The following is a 23,030-nucleotide window of genomic DNA, read 5'->3' on the forward strand; positions in this document are numbered from 1 at the left end:
GTTTTTGAGTCCTGTCCAGAGCAGCAGCAGTGCAGTTAGGGACAGGATGTCACCACTTTGTCAGTGACAAATTCACCCCAGATGAAGTTTAAAATCCCACTTACTCCAAGCTGGGAGGCAACTGCTTACTTGAGACTGCAGATAGGACGAAACCACGTGTGAGCTTTACAACCAATCAGCACTTCCTTGCTGCAACGCTGCAATCTTATGTCACCTTACACAGTACTGTCCACTTCCATATGATTCCCAGAATATGTTCAGCCATGGGATTGGTTGTTGGTACTATGTGACTGAAACTTCTAAAATTATTGGACAAATGGCAGCAGTGAAAATATCGACAACGGACGACGAACATGAGCTTCAGTCTATGGACGGTCCTTGTAGCTGACAGGTTCTCGCTCAGGTGCAGGAGTTGGGAAGTGCAGAGGTGGAAGAGAGAAGGTGAGGTATGGTGGAAGAGAACAGGAGGGCTGGGTTGTCGGGGACCACAGATGGCCAGAGAAAAGGATGGAAGAGTGAATTGATGCAGGAGCTGCTAGGTGCAGGGCAGTTATTTCAATAACTTTGGGAAGGATGCAGCAGTGTCGGGACTCTGCAGGTCAGTGCTGGCAGTGTGCTGTTGCAGGGGATCAGTGGATCACATGCAGGGGGAAGCATTGTTGACTGCCTGGTGAATGGTAGCAGGAACTAAGAGTACCTCTGTAGTGCATCTTGCACTCCAAGGAGCTGTGAAATGACGTAGCATGTGACTGCGGACAGATATCCCGCTCGATCAGTGACAATTTGCCAGTGACACGTACATGTGCCAAGACCTGTGCGGACAACACCCCCTATCACAGTCAGAAATGGGTTGCTCCCTAGCTTCCAAACCTGCCATCAATCATATCGATCATCAGAGAAGTGTCATGATTTATGTGCAAATTAATGCAGCCTTGAAGGGTGAGCATGCGCCTTAATAACCGCAGCTGAGTAGAGAGACACCCACAACTCCATAAGCGTGCAATCGGCCATGCCTGTGGCGTGCTTCACAGGATCACATATGGCACCCCCTTCACCTGGGCAAGGCATTGGCTTCTCGGCTTGTTTATACATTTGGCTAGGGGTGGGCAAGCAATACTCTGTCACACGTGGAACTCTGCAAAATTTCACGGAGTTTGTCAGTAACTCATCGTAATTCTACGGAGTGAAACTCCATGAGCTCCACCGAGGCCTTGTATAATTCAGGAGATACAGATCATCTAACATTTTCAGAAAATGTACTTCCAGATGTCTTTTAGATTTTTAACCATAATTCATTTCTAGACATAAAGATAGGCAGCATTTTCCTGTTGAACAACATAGTCTGTTTCATTTTGATTAACTTTATATCTCCATATTTAGTTAACTGTTCAGTGCTATCAAATGATGCTTGAATAATTTGACTTGCATCCTTTAAAAAAAGTGCAATCGCATCTGCATACAATCTTATAGTATAGATGCTAATTAATGGATGTACAATTCTTTTCACCAAGTTGTGGATCACAGCCGCAGGAGCCCTTTAAATAATTCAAATAATATCAGTGACTTAATGCAGATTTCACAAGTCCATCTAATCATGCCAATTTGAATATTATTTATACAAATATTTTCTCCAGAGTCTTATTCTAAAGAAGCGATCATCCTTCTGATTATTGAAGGAAATGTAAAATCCGAAAGCACCAAGATTAGAAATCTCAAACTTGCAAGTTAAAATGCTTTTTTGGCACTAAGAAGAATATTTGCCTCTGGTTTCTTCAGGACTGTAAATAAATCAATAGCTACTACCATGAAGGTGTCTGGAACATGGAACGCTGTACCTGCGCTGTACAACTTATGTTCCATGTTCCAGAGTTGACAGTTATCTTCTTATCCTGATGCACTAAGACGTACTGTGCCTCTGTCTACTTGAGTTTTAAATAAATACCTGGAATTTACTCGTTTCCTGGAGATCATTATCTTACAAATTGGCGACGAGTTACTGAAGACCTCATCAGCTACGTTTCCAGACGAGGCACAGGTGCTGTGATGTCTTCTTCCGGACCCAGCTTTGGAGTTGATGATTCGGGACCTGTATGAGTGTCCCGCGTATTGTCGACCTCCCGCTGGTGCTGCTTGGCGAAATTTCGAGGATCTACGAGTTTCCTGACATAGGTTACGAATTTTATACATTATTCGCATTTGGTGAAGCTGACCTGCGCACAAGCGTCATTCGTCCGGTTGCCTAGATACGGGCTGTGACGCTGAATGCCTGATCAGCGCTCACCGGAGAAACACGTTTGACAACGTGTTCTCATTGGTTGCGCATTTCGTCATCACGCCGGCAGTCATCTTGGTAAAGGTTTAACTTCACAAACCTTCAACGGTAGGATTTTATAACGGAGATTCGATATTATTAACGTTACCTCGTCAAAGATAAAGATTACAAGCGGCAAACTTGTATTTCAACTAATTCTGCGGCCTTTAAATACCTCAAGTGGCATTTTGATAATTTTTCCTGCGATGTACAAGGTAAAACTACAGTGACCTTCATATTTTATACGGCAGACTATCTACCTGTGCTACGCCATCTGGTACATTCTGTGTTGGTATTGGATTCAAGTCATATTTATCAATACTGCATATTTCAACTATCGGAGCATGCTGTGAGGTGCACACCTGGCTAAATGATTTCTGTTTGTTGATTTGACAGTTAGAAAACTGTTTTCTTATTAACAGGCACACCGTTAACTTTACATTTTAAAATATCATACTGCATATTATTGTTTTTAGTGAATTTAATTATTTAATTTACATTTTAAAATATCATACTGTACCTTAGTGTTTTTAGTGAATTTAATTCTGTTGATACAATTGCATGTCTCCAGTTGTGTGCAATTAGTCTCTTATATTTCTCTGAGCCAACATTTAACTACATCGTAAATATGCAATTTGACCCACCTTCGAAATTCCTACAATCAAAAGGAGAACCACCTATTCCTTGGACAAGATGGAAGAAGGAGTTTTTCACTTTTCTAAAAGCCATTGATGGATTACGCATGTCAGCTGAAAGGAAGAAAAAATGTTTTCTCCACTCTCTAGGTTCTTAAGGACAATTAGTTTACAGAAATCTTCCTCCTGTCAGGTCTGGTGGGGGATTACAATGTATATGATGAAGCTGTTTTGCGTATAGAAGGTAGATTTAAACCAACAACCAGTGTGGCAATTAATAGTTTTAAATTTTATACTAGGGCTCAAGATGAAGATGAAAGTTTTGATGAATTTCTCACCGCTCTCCGTGGGTTGTCTTTGCAACTTTGGTTTGATGACTGATGAGATGATCAGGGATCAAATCATCGTGCATGTTAAAAGTAAAAGGGTTCAAGAACAACTATGGATATTAGGTGATCCCAATTTGGAGACTGCAATTAGTACAGCCAAAGCTTTAGAACAATCTGATAAATGGATCAAGTCTCTTGACAAAGAAACTAAATCCACCACTCCTAATGAGGTCAACATTGTCAACCCTAGTACTTCGAAAGGGTATTCCAACTACAAAGGAGAGAATAAATCCAGACAGTTTTATTGTTATAGATGCGGTAATCCAGACCACTTAGCCTCATTTCCACAATGTCCCGCTATAGGCAAAGAGTGTAACAAATGTGGACGTTCAGAACATTTCTAAAAAATGTGTAAAAATGTGTCTAAATCTAAACTTGGTTCCAAAAAAGTCTCATCTTCATCTTCCAATGTAGGAAGAGGAAAAGTTTCTTATGTTGCTTGTGATATTTCTGCTAATGATCACTCTTGTGGAGATGTAGAGTCTTGGGTTGTGGTTTCTATTCAAGATTCATTTGATGTATCCGAGGCAGACAAAATTTGTTCTCCAAAATGCATTGTACACATCTTGGGAAAAGGATTGGAGCTCATGGCAGACTTAGGTTCTCCTTGGACTATTATTACCAAAGAGTATTGTTCACAATGCCTGGGAGAACTTGTTGATATCAATTTGCTGTGTGAACCTGGCATTGTTGCTTTCAATTTTGAGGGTTCTAAAATTGATTTTATAGGTTTCAAAGAAGTACCTATTGAGTTTAAAGGTAATTTTGCCACCATCAAATTGAATGTGGCATTCAAAGGAGTCAATGTGTTAGGCTGGCGGGACCAAGCCAGGTTAGGCATTCTGTTGAATCCCAGGAACAAAGAACCTCTTTCAATACTTGCTTTATCTCCACCTAGTACAAAGTTTACAGATTTATTCCCTCATGTTTTTTCTGCCAATTTGGGGAAACTTAGAGGTTTCAGTCACAGAATGAAAGTCAAGGTAGGTGCAGTCCCTGTAAAACAAAAATTAAGAGGAGTTCCTATTAGCATTAGAACGGAATTAAAGGACATGTTGGATGCCATGGTTAAGGATGATATTATTGAGGAGATTGAGTCATCTGAGTGGGTTTCTCCCATTGTTTTAGCACTTAAACCTTAAGGGCATTGAATACCAATTTGGTTACTGATTGTCACCCTCTCCCTAACATTAATGAAATGGTATGCATGTTAGATGGTGCTTGTATTTTTTCCACTCTTGACCTTCGGTCAGCCTATCATCAGATTGAAGTTACCGATGATTCGAAACACTACACTGCCTTTATAACACCCCATGGTCTTTTCCAATTTAAAGGGATGCCTTTCGGCCTAGCTTCGGCCGCATCTGTATTTCAAAGGGCTATGTATCACATTTTCAAAGATCTGAGCACATTTGTTAAGTGCTTCCAAGATGATATTCTTATCTTTTCTAAAAACGAGGCTGAACACACTCATCACCTTAAAGAAGTTTGTTCCAGATTGGGAGAATGTGGTTCAACACAAGGCTGGCAAATGTTAATTTTTTTATAAATCTGTAGAGTATCTAGGCCATACCCTTTCTGGTGAGGGTGTGGTACCTAAGAAAGCTTTGGTGGATGCTATCATCAATGCACCAGCTCCTGACAGTAAGCAAAAACTTCTCTCTTTTGCAGGTCTATTCGAGTTCTATAGTAAATTCAAACAGAACTTTGCCACCAAAATGGAACCCCTCAGAATTGACAAGAAAACCTTATGAGTTTATCTGGACAGATAAACAAGACGCAGCCTTTAGACAGATAAAAGAGGATAATATAAATGCCCCCACCCTTAAATCCTTTTGTCTCAATGAAAAGTGTATTATTACAGTGGATGCTAGTCTTTATGGACTGGGAGGAGTCCTTAGCCAGTTTTCTGGTAGAGATGAATGGTGTGTAGCCTTTGCATCAAGGACTCTCTCTGAGACTGAAAGGAGATATGCTGTAATTGAAAGGGAGTTGTTGGCATGTATCTGGGCCATCGAACATTTTCGTAACTATGTGTGGGGAAGTAGATTCATACTTAGAACTGACCATAAGCCCTTAGTTGGTATATTATCTCCAGGGGGAGGTTGGAATTCTACTGCTCGCATAGCCCGACTCACTTCTCGCCTACAGGAATATGACTTTGAAGTAGTATACGTTCCGGGCAGGAACAATGTCACTGCTGACTTTCTTTCAAGGTTATCCTGCAATGACGTGTCTGTTTCTTCTATTGAACAAGATGTAGATGTAATTGCCTCTATAAAAGATTTTGTTTCTCATGAATTTGTGAATTTATCTGAAAATGACTGGACAATGGAAATGACTAGTGATAATTTGTGTCAGCAGATTTCTGAGTGTGGGAAAAATGGATGGCCCAAAGAAAGACATGCTTCTGCTGATCTTGCTCCTTTTTGTCGTGTGTCTGCTGAGATAGAAGAAAGTGGAGGTTTGCTTTTCAAGGGAGGTAAGATTATTCCTCCAGTCTCCATGCAGAACAAAATTTTGTTACTTACTCATCAAGGACATTTAGGTATGTCCTCTATGAAACGGCTTATCAGAGCCAATTTTGGGTGGCCTGGCCTTGACAAAATGGTTGATAGGACTGTTAGAGAGTGTCCAGAATGTATAAGCAGTGATAAAATGCTTCGTGTTTCCTCTGCCCCTCTTAAACCTGTATCTTGGCCTGATTATCCTTGGCAAAAGGTGGCTTTTGATGTTTCTGGGCCCTTTAAACATCTGCCTTTGAATGCTCGTTTTGCTTTAGTCATTGTGGACTACCACTCTAAATGGCCAGAAGTTTAGTTTGTGGCTAATGCTTTTTCCCAAGTGATTATCACTTTCTTAAAAGAAGTTTTTGCACATGAGGGGTCCCCTGAGATTATTGTAACTGATAATGGGATACAGCTCACGTCACATGAAATGGAGGATTTTTTTAATATGTGCAATATCAAACATTTGAATACATCTTTATATGAACCAAGAGAAAATGGCCAAGTAGAACGCTTTAATCGGGTTCTTAAGGATGGCATTCAATCAGCTAGCATGTCCAGTGAACCTTGGATGGATGTTGTGAGAAAGAGGTTGGGGATGTATCGCATTACTCCACATTCAGTAACTGGTGTAAGTCCTTTTAGATTATTGAAGGGAAGAGAACCTTCCTCAGAAATTTGTCCATGGTGGATACATTTTTTTTTTAAAAACGATGAAATTGTTGAAATCAATCTTGTTGCCAAACGTGTCGAAAATACAAGACAAAATGAAAATGTTGTTCAACTCTAAAATGAATGTCAAAATTCCTCGGTAGGAGAATGGGTCAGGATCAAGAAGCCTGTTTTTTTGGCTAAGGGTTATTCCAAATTTTACCATCCCATTAAGATTGTGAAAGTTTGCAAGAACAGCGTCATTACCCAGGATGGTAGGATTTGGAATGTAAGAAGAGTTGCAAAATGTAAAACTTTGCATGGTGGTAAACCTTTTATGTTACATGAACCTCCTAATATTTCTGGTGATGTTTCTCACTCTACACAGTCAATAGCGCCTAGAGTTAAGAGTAATATTCGACAAAAAAAATTACCCGGAAGGTATTTGACTTAATTATTTTGTTTTTTTTTTATTTTTGATAGGGGTGGGATGTGTTACATTCTTCCTTATTCTTCATGTCCCCTTTGTAATATCATTTCTCCCTTGATTTCCCTGTCTGGAACATGGAACGCTGTACCTGCGTTGTACAACTTATGTTCCATGTTCCAGAGTTGACAGTTATCTTCTTATCCTGATGTACTAAGACGTACTGTGCCTCTGTCTACTTGAGTTTTAAATAAATACCCGAAATTTACTCGTTTCCTGGAGATCATCATCTTACAAATGTGTTACTAGGTTAGCTCTTTCAGAAAAATCTGAATATATACCTGAATAGTGATCTCTGAATATCTGATTTATCCTATTTGAATCACTAGTGTCTACTCTTCTTTCTGGATCATAAATATTGGCAATCATATTTCTTGTTATCTTTCTCTAGTGGCCTGTGCTGGAAAATGATCACACATTTCATTTTCCTCCATAAATATTCTGCCCAATTATATTGGGGTTTATCACTGCAGAGATAAAATGCCTTAATGCAGGGTGGGTTGAGATAGGACTATAGTTTTCAATTGATGTTTTTTTACAAAATACATGGTTCTGATTAACACAAATTTTTCTGAAGGTGATATCTATGCTGTTTTGTGATCTTTTAACTTAGATTAGGTAACTAATGGTCTGTCCTCTCACTAGTGCCATGAATGCATCCCATACAAATGCTAACAGCGGTCTCCAGAGCCGAAGCCCGGACTGCTTCCTGTGTATGCCGGTAACCTGATTCTGCTGACTTACTCCCTAATTTTTCTTGCTGGACACTGCTGCATGTTGCAGAGTGCTCAGTGGTGCCTTCTTTATGGGGGTATACCTGCGCTTTCTATGACCTGATTTTTATGCTTTTAGCCTGGCTGTGCACTGCTGCGTGTTGCAGGGTGCACAGCTCCTTGTTTTTAATAGTTGGCAGCAGCCTTAAAAATACATTTTAGACTTGTGGGCACTTACTGTATCCTCCTTATTCTCCTCTTGAGACACAGTGGGGCATGAAGAGGTCCCGCCTGAGCGCCATCTTGACTCGCGCCGTTGGTGACATCTTCTGCCGCCATCTTTTAGGAGTTAGCAGTTCAGTTCTTTTACTGGCTGCTATGTAATCACCACGGCGACACAGACACGCAGCGGACGCGCCTAAGGTAAGCACGTCTGTGCCCATCCACGTCCGGACCACGACCAGCGCCAGTTATGCTGCCCAAATTTCGGCAGACTGCACGTTAGCTTGGGGCAGAGATGAGCTGCTAGCGCTTAGGCCTGGCTCTGCATGTGCCGTACTAGGAGAGGGGTCTAAGACAGAAACAATGGTTCCTGTGGTGTAATATAACAATTTCTGATAATGTATGCACAATCGCAATAAAGAGGGTTACGTGGATATCAAAAGGAGAAAAAAACATATACACCTCTAGTTCTGATTCAATCGTTATTTATGAATGAAGAAGTATATAGTACTTTACAAAAGTAAAACAATAGTGTGTGGTGTCCACTGTGTACATGGAACCTAGAACATTAGTGACATTTTTGTGTTATATACATTTGGTTTCCAATATTGTCTTAAGTCGACCATCACTGATAATAACAAATTAGGAACAGCGTAAAATATTTGGTGCTGGTTGATGGTTCGCTTAAATTTCTGTCTACGGTGTTTCGACCCCTTATGCAGTGTAGGGTCTCTTCAGGACCTAGTGATGTAGGGACATCTAAAATTGAGAAACAAGGACACTATCAATGTGTGGCCACGATAGTGGCAACATTACTGGAATTGGAGCGCATGGAGAGTGGCCTGTACCTGAGGATTTTGTTGTACAGTGCGTGTGGAGCGTGAAACCTAGGAAGTGAGAGGAAAAAGAGATATACTCACATGGGATCTATCAGGTACTGTGCATGTGAGAAGGGAAAAGAAGAGATAAAGTTATAGAGTAATTATTGAAGCGGGTAAATTGTGTACATAATTCATGGCACAAAGTTGTGGGAGAGGTTACTTAGATACAGAAACTTACCCCAACGTAAGGGGAAGGAGGCTGACAACGAGAATAATGGCACCAAGTATGGTGATGTGTGGCTTGTATATTACGTGGGTACACAATGATCCGTGTACTCCTTGATGATCTCTGTGAAAGAGTAATAGTTGTAAACGGTATGCAATATCATTGTGGTGCCTATCAAGGGGTGTGTATAAAAGGATTCTTACCCGAATTGACAATAATAACACACAAAGTATAATTGCTTCGAATGACTGCGAGTTGAATGAATCAACCTGAGTGAGTGACCTGAAGGTCTAAAATGAAAGACATATGGAAAAGAGGGTAAGTCATGCATGACAAGCGAAAGTGGCCTGTTATCTCTATGAAAAAGAAACTGCCTCTTACTTTTGTTCAGAGTGTGTCAGAGATCAGGGCGCATGCGGCTGCTACGCGCATGTGTACAACCACGTCTGTCCGTCTACACTGGTAGAATGGCAGTGCGCTAGGGATCACGTTGCCGTTGAGTACTCTACTTTTTTGACGTAACGATTGAACGTGGCAGGCATCACTGTGGATCTAATCCGGTTGTCTGCCATCGATAAGGAAAGAGAGGAAAGACCAGTGGAGGAACAGGATAGAAAGAGTAGAGAGAGAAAGGAATGAGGAAAAGATGAAACAGGGGAGTGTATTCGAAGGCATATAATTAATACTTGATGATGTAGCAAGGCGCTGCAGGAATCTCAATGTTTGTTAAAAGATGCGTACTGTGTACTCAAAGCGGAAGGTGTATATAATTCAACACGGGTACATATTACTCAGCGTCAGACGCTAGGTTTCTGCATATGTAAAGCTATTGCTTGGAGAAGCAACTGACACACTTATGAAAATACTATGTAAGAGATAATATACATCACATTGTAACTTTTTCAATTATATTGTTTGATATACCCATAGCGAGTAGTGGTTGTGCATAGTATATGAATAAGTATTGATATAGCTTAGTGGTAGGAACCATCTATACATAACCGGTGAGCAATCAGATACTAGGAGAGGGGGGCAGGCCCTTGTTGTAACTTCACCCTCAGTTCCAGTCCTGCTATTAGGGAGGCTAAAGAAATGGGTCATGCCCCTCCTAGGTCCTAAAGGGCCGCTGATTTAAAAGCCTGTCTCATCAATTGTAGATCCCTGCCCAAACACGCTCTCGATATACACCAATCCCTTGTTGACAATGATTGGGACCTAATGTTTCTCACCGAGACTTAGTTGCGCGAAGATGCCAACCTGGCAGTGGACCTAGCCGTCCCCCAGGGCTACAGCATACTCTGTGCTAACAGGAGGGACAACAGACCAGGGTGTGGTGTGGCGATTATCCATAAAGACACTCTCGAGACGGCCACAACCAATTTTGGTCAGATAGGAAGTATCGAAGGACTCTGTATAACATTTTCCCCCCCTGCCTCCTTCACGGGGCTCCTCCTCTACAGGCCCCCCTGCTGCTGCCACAGCTCCACTCCTATTTTGGCAGACTATATCACTCAGACCTGCACCTGTTTCTCAAACTTCACGGTCCTAGGTGTTCTCAATGTGCATGCTGACGACCCATCCTGTTCGCATAGTGCGAACCTCATCACGTCACTTGCCGGTTTTAAGCTGACCCAACTGGTTTCTGCCCCAACTCAGAAAGCAGGCCACACACTTGACCTCATTTGCTCTAATCTGCAGGAGATTAAAGTGGAAAAACCTACACAGGTGATCTGGTCGGACCATTACTTGGTCCCCTTCCAGCTGCATCTGAAGACCACAGCTAGGGTGACTACTCCCCCTAAGGAAACGAGGAGGAACTGGAGCAGGGTCTCATCGGAGTCTTTAGGCCCTCTCCTAAAGGACACTTACCCCCCCTTTCAAATAACCCTGATGACGGCATTGCGAAGGTGAATGCTTGGGTTACGGAGGCCCTCGACAAAATCGCTCCACAGACACCTGTCAGCTCTTCCAGAGCTACCCCCTCCGCTCTTTGGTTCTCCGAGGACATCAGAGTTAAATGAATTGACTGAAAAAACTGGAGCACAAGTGGAGAAAGTCATACACACTTGAGTACAAAATTACTTACAGAGTAGCTCTGAAAGAATATCACAAACTACTCAACAACAAAAGAAGATATTTCCTGGCTGCCCCCAATGCTGGTGCTAGTAACTCCTCTAGGGAAGTATTTAAGATTATTAAATCCTTTACTAACCCCATGGCACTTATGCATCCAACTATTCCTTCTGAGGAACTGTGCAACAGACTTTCAAAATGTTTTGAGGATAAAATCTCACAGATCTATGCATCCTTCCCTGCATCTCCCTGCCTCAATGCGGAGGACAACTCTGGCGGCCTTGCCCAGAACTAGCCAGTATTCACCAAATTTGCCATGGTCCCCGTCGATGCTTCACTCGCGGAACTTTGGAAGTGCAAACCTGGGTCACCGGGAGATCCCTGGCCAGCTCAAAAATATAGTTTATTAGCAGAGTGGCTCAACCCAACCCACAACCCCATCTGGAATTCCTCACTGAGGTTAGGGATTTTTCCCTCCACCTGGAAACATGCTCTTCTACTTCCTATTCTGAAGAAGCCTAATGTCGACCCTGAAGTTGCCAGTAATTTTAAGCCCATCCCTCTACTCCCAGCCCCCGCTAAAATCCAGAAGAAAGTGGCCCATCAGCAGTTGGCTGCCTTTATAGAAACCAATGAGCTGCTGCATGACTCGCAGTCCGGCTTCCACACTTGCTACAGCACTGAATCAGCACTGATTCAAGTCACTGATTCCATCCACTGGGCGGATGACGGGGGCTCCGTGGCCATGCTGGTACTCCTAGACTTGTCAGCAGAATTTGACACGGTGTCTCACCCCATTCTGCTTGAGAGACTTGAGCAGATAGGCATCCGTGGGACGGCGCTGGATTGGATCGTTTCCTACCTCCACGGCCAAGACCAACAAGTCTTTCTCCACCATTTCACCTCCACAGCGAAACCACTCAGATGGAGGATGACTCAGGGCTCGGCTCTAAGCCCACTACTCTTTAACATCTATCTGACACCACTGGCGGATCTCATCATGAAAACGGGGGTCAAAGTGATATCCTACGTGGATGACACCCAACTGATGTTTTACTTTAGAGATGTGTCGTCGTCAGTCTTTGACTCCTTCAGAGACTGTCTTAAAAGCATTGCCGTTTGGATGAACAATAACTTTTTAATGCTCAATGCTGATAAAACGGAGATCTTATTTTTCAACCAAGCTGCGCCACTCCAGGCAGTCCTGTGGTGGCCTGCTGAACTTGGGTCTCCTCCTGTGCCTAAGGACTGTTAATAATCTTGGTGTCCATTGGGACAAAGACCTGTCCCTTTCAGCCCATTTCCTGCAAGTGTTTGCGACCTGCTTTGGTTAGATGAAAACTATTAGAAAATTCATTGACTTTCTGCCAGAGGAATCCCGTAGAACTGTTGTGCATGCATTGGTCACCTCGCATCTCGACTATGCCAATGGACTATATCTGCAAAAACAACAATTGATGGACAGAATGCAGAACAATGTCATACATTCACCCCAGTACAGAGATCTGGGCCTAAATCCATCGTTTTTTTGCTCACCATGCCATTCCAGTTTGAACCCAGCCATATGCAAATCAGTCTTGACCCTGTGCCTCATGGGAACAGTCCAGCCCGAACTGCCAAGCCAGGTTCTCCCTGGACTGGAAACAAGCATCCTAGGACCGGTTTCGGGGTTTCACCCCTCTTCAGCCAGGATAGCTTGATTCCAGTGGCATGGAGAGCACGGGACTCACGTCTGAGCATACCCGTACCACTCGGGGTGACAAATGCAAAAACAACAATTGATGGACGCGTTTCGCCCTAAGTGGGATTGGTATTCCCAGACGTGGGACCCGTGCTCACTATGCCACTGGAGTCAAGCTATCCTGGCTGATGACGGCTGATAGCCAGAAACCGGTCCTAGGATGCTTGATTCCGGTCCAGGGAAGACATGGCTTGGCAGTTCGGGCTGGACTGTTCCCATGAGGCACAGGGTCAAGACTGATTTGCATATGGCCATGTCTGAACTGGGGTGGTGTAGTGGGCAAAAGAACGATGGATTTAACCCAGATCTCTTGACTGGGGGAGAATGTATGCATTGTCAGCATTCCGTCCATCATTTGTTTGTTGTAACGCTTTTCGCCCTAAGTGGGATTGGTATTCCCAGACGTGGGACCCGTGCTCACTATGCCACTGGAGTCAAGCTATCCTGGCTGATGACGGCTGATAGCCAGAAACCGGTCCTAGGATGCTTGATTCCGGTCCAGGGAAGACATGGCTTGGCAGTTCGGGCTGGACTGTTCCCATGAGGCACAGGGTCAAGACTGATTTGCATATGGCCATGTCTGAACTGGGGTGGTGTAGTGGGCAAAAGAACGATGGATTTAACCCAGATCTCTTGACTGGGGGAGAATGTATGCATTGTCAGCATTCCGTCCATCATTTGTTTGTTGTAACAATGGACTATATCTGGGCCTGCCTAGTGGCTTGACCAGCAGACTGCAGATAGTGTAGAACGCTGCCGCAAGGATGGTCTGTAAGGTTCCACTCTGCCTGCATATTGAAGGACTGGGCTATTCTAAGGCCCAGCGGTGCCAGGGGACAACACCTGAAACCTTCGTGGGTTACCTGTTCCGGCGTACAAAACACAGAGACACGGGACACTTCCTGCGGCGTCAAAGATCAGCATTTATTCACTGCAGGGATACAGAAATCGCAAGAAGTACACAACGTGTAGGTTCTGAGAGACTGCTTCGAATTGCACAAGTGGATCGCTCCTTATATACACATTTTCGTCATTGCTCAGCATGGCGAACAAAAGGTTACAGCTTAGCTCCCATAATAAACTTCAAAAAGGTCGCATTCATGTTTTCAGAAACCCGAAACATAATTACAGCAGCATTGCCGGTTCCCAACTGTAAAAGCACATTAAGCACATTCCATTCTGACCGTAACGAATTAGAGGAAGGGACAGAAACAGATGCAAAGGAAAAAGATAAGGATGTACAACAGTTTAGAAAACAGTGTAGAGAGCAATAACGGAAACTTGATTGCAGGATCAAAGGACTCGTGCCCAATGTATGCACGACTGAAACAATAAACGGCATGGCAAGATGAGCCTTAAGCGGGGCCATCTGCCTTTGCCGTGTCAGCCCCCTCACCATAAAAGATACCTTCAAAGGAACATGTGTCCTCCACGAAAGCTTGGGAATCCCAGGGTCACGAAGCGGACAGTGTCCGTTCGCTGGCTACTTGAGGGCAAGAGACAAAATGGACGTCGTATCTAAAATGGAACCCAAGAGTTCAGATGGACATACCCAAGAATGAGACGAACCATACATAGTAGCGTAGCGAAAACGCGTACACCCACTAAACTCGTCATTTGCGGTTCGTAGATACCAAACTCATCCATATTCGAACATACCCAAAATGTCAGTCAGATTCTCACGGAACCTCAATATCTCTCCTCACCTCAGAGAACTACATTGGCTCACAGTCGCCAAGAGAATTGAATTCAAGGCCCTCACATTCGTGTTTTGGGCCTACCAGGGCAGAGGCCCTAACTATCTGAGGAAGAGACATTGCCGATACCAGCAGGATATATCCCTGAGGTCCAACAATAAACACTACCTTTCCATCCCTCGTTTTGCCAAAACAAGGCTAGGGGACAGAACGTTTGAGGTGGGAGACGCCAAACACTGGAATGACTTGCGTTTTCATCTACATGTGCTGAACTTTGAACTCGAGTTCAGAAAGACTAGAAGACCTGTCTGTTCAGACATAGGGATTAGCACTCTGCTCGCTCTGCTCTATTGTTTTCCCCTCTAACGCCGGAGCACCTCAGCTGAGGTATAAATGTCTTTACTATTATTATTATTATTATTAACACCACAGAGGACCCCTATATTTTATTGAAAATAAATAGTGTTTGATAATCAATTTTGATTAAGAGCTATGAATTAAGTAATGAATTTCAAGAAAGATGGCTAATAAAAGAGACTGATAATATTTGGTAAGAACAGCAGCTGCTGAATGGTTTTGAAAGCAACCAGTAAAATGCTCAATGTTATTGAAAAGGCTTTTAGATATCAAAAAAGAATTCTATTTAGATCTTGATTTATAGTGACCCATTCTACAAGTGAAGTATTTCTTTGTTGAATGATCTTGTCTCCAAGAACTATTAATACCTAGCTAGATGCTAATTGTCATTAAGGCATCAGCCATGCATGCTTAGTTTTGTAGCTTTTTCAAATTTCTAATGAAAATTAAAATCTCCCATTATAATCATGGTTTATATGGCAAATGGAAAGTTGGCTGGCAATATCATATTTAGAATTGAGCCAAATATCCAGCTGCCTGATAAAATTCAGTGTTTTTTGACACATTAATATTATCAACCTTCCTTCTTGAGATGTCTCAGTAGACAGGAAATTAAATCAGATATCTTTGCCAATTACAATTGCTTCCCCTCTATGTGAAGCTAAAGTTGAGAAGAAAGATCATTCTCTAATCCAATTTCATTTTAGAATAAGTGTTTTCCTTTCTGCCAGTGGACTTCTCGAAAATATAATATTTTATTGTCTATATTGTATTAACCAAGCCATCATTGCATTTTGCTTAGAACCTTTCAAGTAAACATTCACATTAGGGCTTGCTATTTTGAGCTGACTTCCTTAGCCTTTTCTACAGTACCTAGATTCACGGTATAGCCAACAATTATTTTATCTTCTTATATTTAAGAATCTTATAGAATTATTTGCCACCCACAAAACTCTCTACCTACCCTTTTTACCACCCTATGAATACCCCAATCCCTTCCTCAAATTCCCCTTGTTAGGGTTACCATCTGCTCCTGTATGCATATGAACAACAACCCTCTTGTGCGCACTGATAGCCCAACCTTGGTGATGCCCCATCGGGGGTAAAGTCTTGTGTCCACCAGAGAAAAGAAGAGTGAAAGAAATAAGCAAACAGCAATCAGATTAGGTTAGTTTTCTTAAATTGGATCAAACTTGGGTTGTGTTTGCATTTCCTAATTTATTAATCCATGCTTTTTACCCTTGGTTTCCTTTAAGAAGGTAGTTGATGATTCTACCATGGAAAATCTATTAACCACGCCAGAAAGTATAACCTTCACTTTTGAATATTTGTTTATTTTTTTCTGGACCTTGAGTTGCTGAAACTGAGGAAGTTTTAGCTCACAGTGATATTTGAAAGCCATATAAATCATGTCTGAAGATCCTTAAATCAACTTGAATCAAACTCATTATCAACCCTCACTACTTTTGTTTCAGTAGCTTTCGATAAACATTCTCTTTAATGTTGTAGTAGGTGAAATTTAACAAATAATTTCTAGGGTGGACAATTTCTATAAGGGGAGAAAACTGAACAAAAGATCTTTTTGAAAGTCATACAAAATATTATTATTATTATGAATCAGGCCACCAACCGAAGATCTGATATTGCCCTTTTGTCCTCTGACGTCACACAGTTCTGGGATACCTTAAAATCGAAGGTTGTAAAACCATGGCTGCTTTTCCAGTTCTTCCTATCTTTACGGTGTCAATTTCTTTGGAAATTTAGCAATTTTGATTCCTTCACGTGTTCAATGTCAGAGAGGAGATGTTCCTATTCCCCACTCTCCTCAAGACACCTTCCAGGTTTAAATCTATAAAAGCAATCCAATCAACAGGAGAAGTAATTAGCCCATCATTTTAGGCTTTTATTCATGAATCTCAGCCAAAATGTGTTTAAGAACCACCATAAATCCTCCTTCCTGTGGGGAATAAATGCCAGGTAAAGTAATGAGTCCCGAAAAAACTTGCTTACAGAGAAAGCCAGTGCTCCTCTCTCTTGCTCTAATCCTTGCGCATCTGTTAATGCAGTGATCAAGGGAGGGGCAGGATGCTTGTTTGGTCCTGGATACGTTTGAGTTCTCTTGGCAGCACACTAGACTTTTCTCCATTCCCAAACACTACAAAAAACAAATTTTGAGTTGAGCTAAAGTGGACCAATTTTAACAGCAATGCTATGACTGAATAGAGGAAATATTGGAGAATGCCGATCCCTGCATCGCATTCACAGACTACTCATAGGAGTGTCCAATGGAATGTGTTTTACATGCTTTGGTCTTCTTAAGGCACTTCAGAGCAGTGCTATTAAACACAATTCTAGAGTCTATTGCTGTTGCACTCTTGACAGGAAACTTTGAAAAGTCACAGGTAGAGGATGTAGACACTAACACAATGTCCACTTCTAGTTAAGCATTTTCCTTCTGCAGAACTTCAGACTAGTCGAGTGCCATACTATGAGAAGTTGGCCTGTGTTATTTACCCATTGTAATTGGCTCCTCTATTCTCTTTCAACAGAATCTGCAGAAGAACACTATTTGACTGCTGAGCTCGCAGGCTTGTCACTGCTTCTTACTCGCCTGGGCTATTTCCTTGGATCCTTTTGGGCTGTGGCAGAGGACGCTACGCTGCTTAGGGGGGGTCGCTGTTTTTACCTGGACTATACCAAATCAGGACTGCGAGGACCAGGCTACTCGGTGGTGATCTCAGCTGTTTCCTCTTCCCGACTCCTCCCCCAGCAGGTACTTGACGCCTCGCGGCCCCCGCTTCGCGGGAGCCGCTCGCAGGCTTGTCACTGCTTCTTACTCGCCTGGGCTATTTCCTTGGATCCTTTTGGGCTGTGGCAGAGGACGCTACGCTGCTTAGGGGGGGACACTGTTTTTACCTGGACTATACCAAATCAGGACTGCGAGGACCAGGCTGCTCGGTGGTGATCTCAGCTGTTTCCTCTTCCCGACTCCTCCTCATCCGGCCCCCTCTCTTAATAGTGCAGTCCCGCCTCTACGCGCCAGCGGGACGCGCGCGGGACGAAGACCGGGCAAAGAGCGGGCCGTTTGAGGCCGTTCGAGTACGGGAGAGGCAGGGACTGGGCTAACCTTCTGTCCTCCTGAGAGTCCCCAGGTAAGGATTGCGGAATAGACTATCCACCATGTTCGTCAGAGAAACCCGGAGTAAAACGGCGCAGTGCGCTGCAAAGCCTACAGGTACTTTGGATTTATATTTTGCAAAGGCTGGCTCCCTGCTGATTGATGATATTACAACGCTATAGAGGCGTATTTCTTTGGAAATAGACTGGGTCAGAAGATCGTCATTGGGACCCCTTAAAAATGCTACCTCTCCAGCACAACTCCTTGATTCTGATATTCCCGATATGGGGGGGAAATCTGGAACTTTGGCATCTGTGGATTCAAACATTTCGACTTTATCCATTGTAGACTGCGATATTTCTATCCCAGTAGACTCTAGCATATTACCCCTCCCACTTCCCAGGCTCCCTACTGCCCAAGCCACTCGTAAACCAGTTGTTGCAAGGGAGGCACTTACTATTGATAGTACCGACCCTATCACACAGCCATCGCAAGGGGACCGGGAGGGAGCAATCCCAAAAGGAAAAAGAAGGGCTCAAACTTTAGGAGGGCGCAGGCCAAAGATTCCAAAGCTCAACCCCAGGGGGGGAACAACCCACCAGGGCGTGGCTTCCATGGGGCGGGATATACCTCCAACTCAGACCATTAAATCGTCTAGTCTAAATACTACATCACGGGTGGAGGGTTTCTCGCTCTCTGACATAAAATCTCTCATGAATGAAATGCTCTCCCCTTTAATAGATCGCCTAGCAAAATTGGAATCATGCATAACTAATCTCCAAAAGGGAATTGACCAGCTAGTGGATGCTCCCAAAGTTGCTAGTGCAAATATGAATTCTATGTCAGTACCCTTACCCAGGGAAGGCTGCGATTTACAAAAGTCTGTTCATCCTCACCTTCCCAGACTACCCTCTTCCCAAACATCTAGGTCCATGAATCCATCTTGCAATTCCATCTCCAGCCCTCGTGACATGCTAGCACTGTCCCCAACACGGATGCAGGGCCAAGATACCAGACACAGGCCAGTTAATCTGCCCCCCGAGTCAGCTCCATACACAGTTATTCTAGCGGGTGTTCCCGAACTAAAAATACCCAATAGTGAGCCAGCAGTGGCCCTGAAAAACAAAGTAATTTACTGGCTCTCAAAAAATAGGCCTCTCCCTTTGGGTATTAAGAGTGAGGTGCTCATGGTGAGGAGACTCCCGTGGCTTGGAAAAACCAAAAAAACAATAAAGGGTGACTGTGTATTGATAAATTTCAGAGACCCCCGCACAGTTTCGCATATATGCAGCTGGCCGCACATCACACCAGGGTCTTCTATTCAACCCCTTCCCCTTCCTTTCTTTTATCCCCCTAAAACTAATGATCATGTTGAGGAAGGGTGGGATTTTGTACCGAGAAGAAATGGGAGTAGGGGTCAAGGGACAAGCAGAGAATACCTGTCTACAGGTTGCCCCTGGCAAGACTACCCTTTAACCCACAACCGTTATACTATTCTAGACATAGTGGATTGACCGATGGTGCCAGAGGGTGGTGGTGCGATGACCAAAAAAAAGAATAAAGTACCTACCAGCAAATTAGTACCTCTCAAACAGAAGGAGCACTCTCTGCACAGCCAAACTAGTCGAGTGGGGGGCTTAGGGATTACTCATCTTACCTCTTCTATACCATCTGAGCGGACTATTTATACCACCGATCATGGTTTAATCCATTTTCGGAGGATGGACTTGAAAGAAATGATACACTCTAGCCCACCCGCCACAGAAAAAAATACTTCCCCCCTCAGGATTTTATCCTGGAATGTGGCGGGTTTAGCTAATAAATTGAATGACCCGTTGTGGAGTTCTTTTATTGAGCAGAAAGACATCTGTCTGCTTCAAGAGACGTGGGCAAGAGAAGACATTACCCACACGGGTTTTGCAACATTTTCATCACATGCATCCTGGAAGGGAAGAGGGCGCCCTTCGGGCGGCCTTTCAACATGGGTAGCTACCGACCTGGGCTGCAGGGCTGATGTATTTCCTACTAACACGGCAGACATTCTTGCTGTATTGCTGGAATGGCCTAATGCCCAAAGCCTTCTGTTGATTAATATTTATTCCAGGCCAACTAATATTACCCAGGAGTCACCTACTATTGCGGAGCTTGCTGTGGTTTTGAATGCCATACCAGAGAGCACCCCCTATCTCATAGGAGGTGACTTTAATTGCCACTATGAGCCTCTCATAGGCACCATGGAAGGCTTGGCTACAGAGGACGACCTTTTGTGGCATATACCACCTCCACAGGCTCCGGCCCAAAAAATCTGGACCCCCCTGGCCCTACAAATTACCTCCTTAACTTTGAAATATGGCCTGCGGGCCTGCAATGGTAGGTTTAATTCTGACATTCCGGCAAGGTGCACTTTCAACAGGATTGGCAGTGAGTCAAGGTTGGACTATGTTATGGTCCCTTTGTCTTCCTGGACATACATCAAAGATTTTTGGGTCACTAACAGGGACGATAGTGATCATAACGCCCTTGAATTAAATTATGGTCATCATGGTCTTGTGGATAGGGAGAAACTAAGGAAGACAGCTCAGGAGAACTTGGTCCTTGAGAATAACCGGCGTAGAGTGAAGTGGGAGCAAATATCTTCCCACCCGGATAAGCTAATCAGCATATATGCACAGGTAGCTCCCGTATTTGAAAAGGTTGATGCGCTTATGACAAAAGGCTATACTCCGGACACCTATTTCCAACTGGGGCAGTTACATGTGGCCCTTGTTAAAACCCTTTCCGAATTTTTAACCAAAAAAATGATCAGGCACAACGGAAAAACACCCGGCCCTCCCTGGTACAATGGTGCTTGCCGTAAGGCAAAAACTGATCTTTTGAGATCAATAAAAGAAGGTAAGGGCAGTGCAGACATTAGGGCAAGGCGATCAGATTATAAGTATCTGACCGCTAATGCCAAAAGTGAGTGGGAATTCGATAAATAGACCAAACTCACCAACTTCTTGGCCTCTGCGGACTCACGCAAATTTTGGCGCTGTGTCAACACAGGGTCAGAGGAATTGATGTCTGCCATAGAACCTAATATTTCAGCTAAGGCATGGCAGGATCATTTCCAATCCCTTTACAAACTACCTGAGAATGCCAGGGTAAATACTATTCAATCTAACTGCCCTGTTGAGACTGGTGAACCATTCACACTTAAGGAGGTACGTGCTGCTGTTTTGGGACTCGCATCAGGAAAGGCCCCAGGCCTAGATGGCCTGCCGGGTGATCTGTTCAAGCAGGAACTGGATGTGTGGTCCCCCTTTCTTATGATCCTCTTTAATGCCATTCTGGGAGGCATAGCTATGCCAGGTACTTGGCTGGGCACAGAGATTGTCCCGATTTTTAAAAAGGGTTCGCCTCTGCTCCCAGCCAACTACAGACGTATTAGTCTTATAGATGTGCAACAGAAGATCTTTGGCAGATTAGTCCTAAATCGCCTCCAGGAATGGATTGATGACACGGCGATTATGAGTCCCTACCAAGCGGGCTTCCGAAAAGGTATTTCCACCACCGACCAAATTTTCCGCTTAAATCTTCTATACTGGAAGACGATGCTGATCGAGGGCGGCAGTCTTTACACAGTCTTTGTGGACCTTTGTGCCGCCTTTGACCTGGTGCCCAGGGATAAATTAATGGGCGGTGTTAATGGACCTGGGGGTCCCCGATGGCATTCTCTCAATTTTGAGAAGATTGCATCGGGGAAATTTTGCCAGGGTAAGATGTGGAAGAGGAGGGACATTATCGGACACTTTCCCCGTCGACAGGGGGGTTAGACAAGGATGCGTCCTTGCTCGACCCTTTTTTGTTTATTTGTCAACGGGGTCATAAATCACCTTAGCGCCCTGAACAACATCGATGCCCCAAAACTGGACGGCAGCAGGGTTCCCGCAATCATGTTTGCGGATGATACCCTGCTGCTCTCCAAATCCCCTATGGGTCTACAACGGGTCCTGGATGGGTTCGCGTGCTTTTGTGTGGATCACGGTTTGGAGATCAATGCTGCTAAAACCAAATACATGATCTTCAACCGGCCCCCCACTACGTGCGCGAGCCCTACCATAGGGTCTTCCAGACTAGAGAGGGTCTATACCTTTGAATATCTGGGGATAGTCATTAACCAGACCATGACTTGGGAACCACACAAAACAAGGGCAAATATGAAACTGACCCAGCTGGTGGGCGGAATTGCCAGGATGACCAAAGGATTGACCTATAGGCCCTTAGGCCCACGTATACACATATATAAAGTGCAGGCCAGGGGGGCTGTCACCTATGGAGCAGAAATTTGGGGACACACGCCAATGCAAAAGCTTCAGATAACGGAGAATACTTTTCTCAGGCAGTTGGCAGCTCTGCCTGTAAGCACACCTCTTTTGCCTCTTAGACTAGATTTGGGCCTAAGACCAATCTCAGAGGAGCTGGGTCTAAAACCCTTAACATTCTGGTGTAAAATTTGGTCTTCACCGGAACTATCCAAATACAGAGCGGAGTTGATAGACATTCTTCGTCTTTATAAGAATATAGAAATACCATGGCTAAGCTACATAAAACACATTTGTGAGCTATTAGATAGACCTGATTTGTGGCATGACCCCGAGAATGCATGCCCCGGGGTCTCACGCAAACTCATTTCAAAGGCTTATTATGAGTACTGCCTACGAAAGGCCACAATGAACGAGCGGGAGGGGTCGCAAACCGCTAAATTTCTGGCTTTTAAAGATTTTTACCATCTAGAACTGACTTTAAATGATATGGACCCGCCGCTTACAAGGAAGCTCTATCTGCAATGGCGCTATAATACCCTCCCTCTCAGGGCGTACACAGCACTCTGGGCACACTCGGACCATACAGCCTTATGCCCTTTCTGCAAACATACTCAGGAGACGGATTTGCATGCCATATTTTTCTGTCCAATGTACTGAAGAGCAAGGATTTATTGGCTCCGCCCTCTTCTCAAAAATCTGGCCTTTAGACAGTACCTCCCTGCATTTAGAAAATTGAAGACAGATCTTACGGCTTCAACCGCCTTTGCTGTATCTA

The 23,030-nt window shown here is 43.8% G+C and overlaps 1 protein-coding gene across 1 annotated transcript; it reads left to right on the forward strand.

Moving 5' to 3' along the window:
• Window positions 1-320: 320 nt before the first annotated feature.
• Window positions 321-23,030, forward strand: LOC146775977 (uncharacterized). Its single transcript, XM_085638319.1, has 2 exons — window positions 321-441; window positions 17,380-23,030. Exon 2 carries the CDS (start codon window positions 18,233-18,235, stop codon window positions 19,460-19,462), a length of 1,230 nt encoding a protein of 409 aa, XP_085494445.1. The 5' UTR covers window positions 321-441; window positions 17,380-18,232; the 3' UTR covers window positions 19,463-23,030.

Source organism: Triturus cristatus, chromosome 12 (assembly GCF_964204655.1).
Source record: "Triturus cristatus chromosome 12, aTriCri1.1, whole genome shotgun sequence".
In the NCBI taxonomy this organism is placed as follows: domain Eukaryota; kingdom Metazoa; phylum Chordata; class Amphibia; order Caudata; family Salamandridae; genus Triturus; species Triturus cristatus.

Excerpts from the sequence above, each read along its gene's own strand:
- LOC146775977 (XM_085638319.1), top strand. The coding sequence starts at position 18,233 with ATGGGGGGGAAATCTGGAACTTTGGCATCTGTGGATTCAAACATTTCG.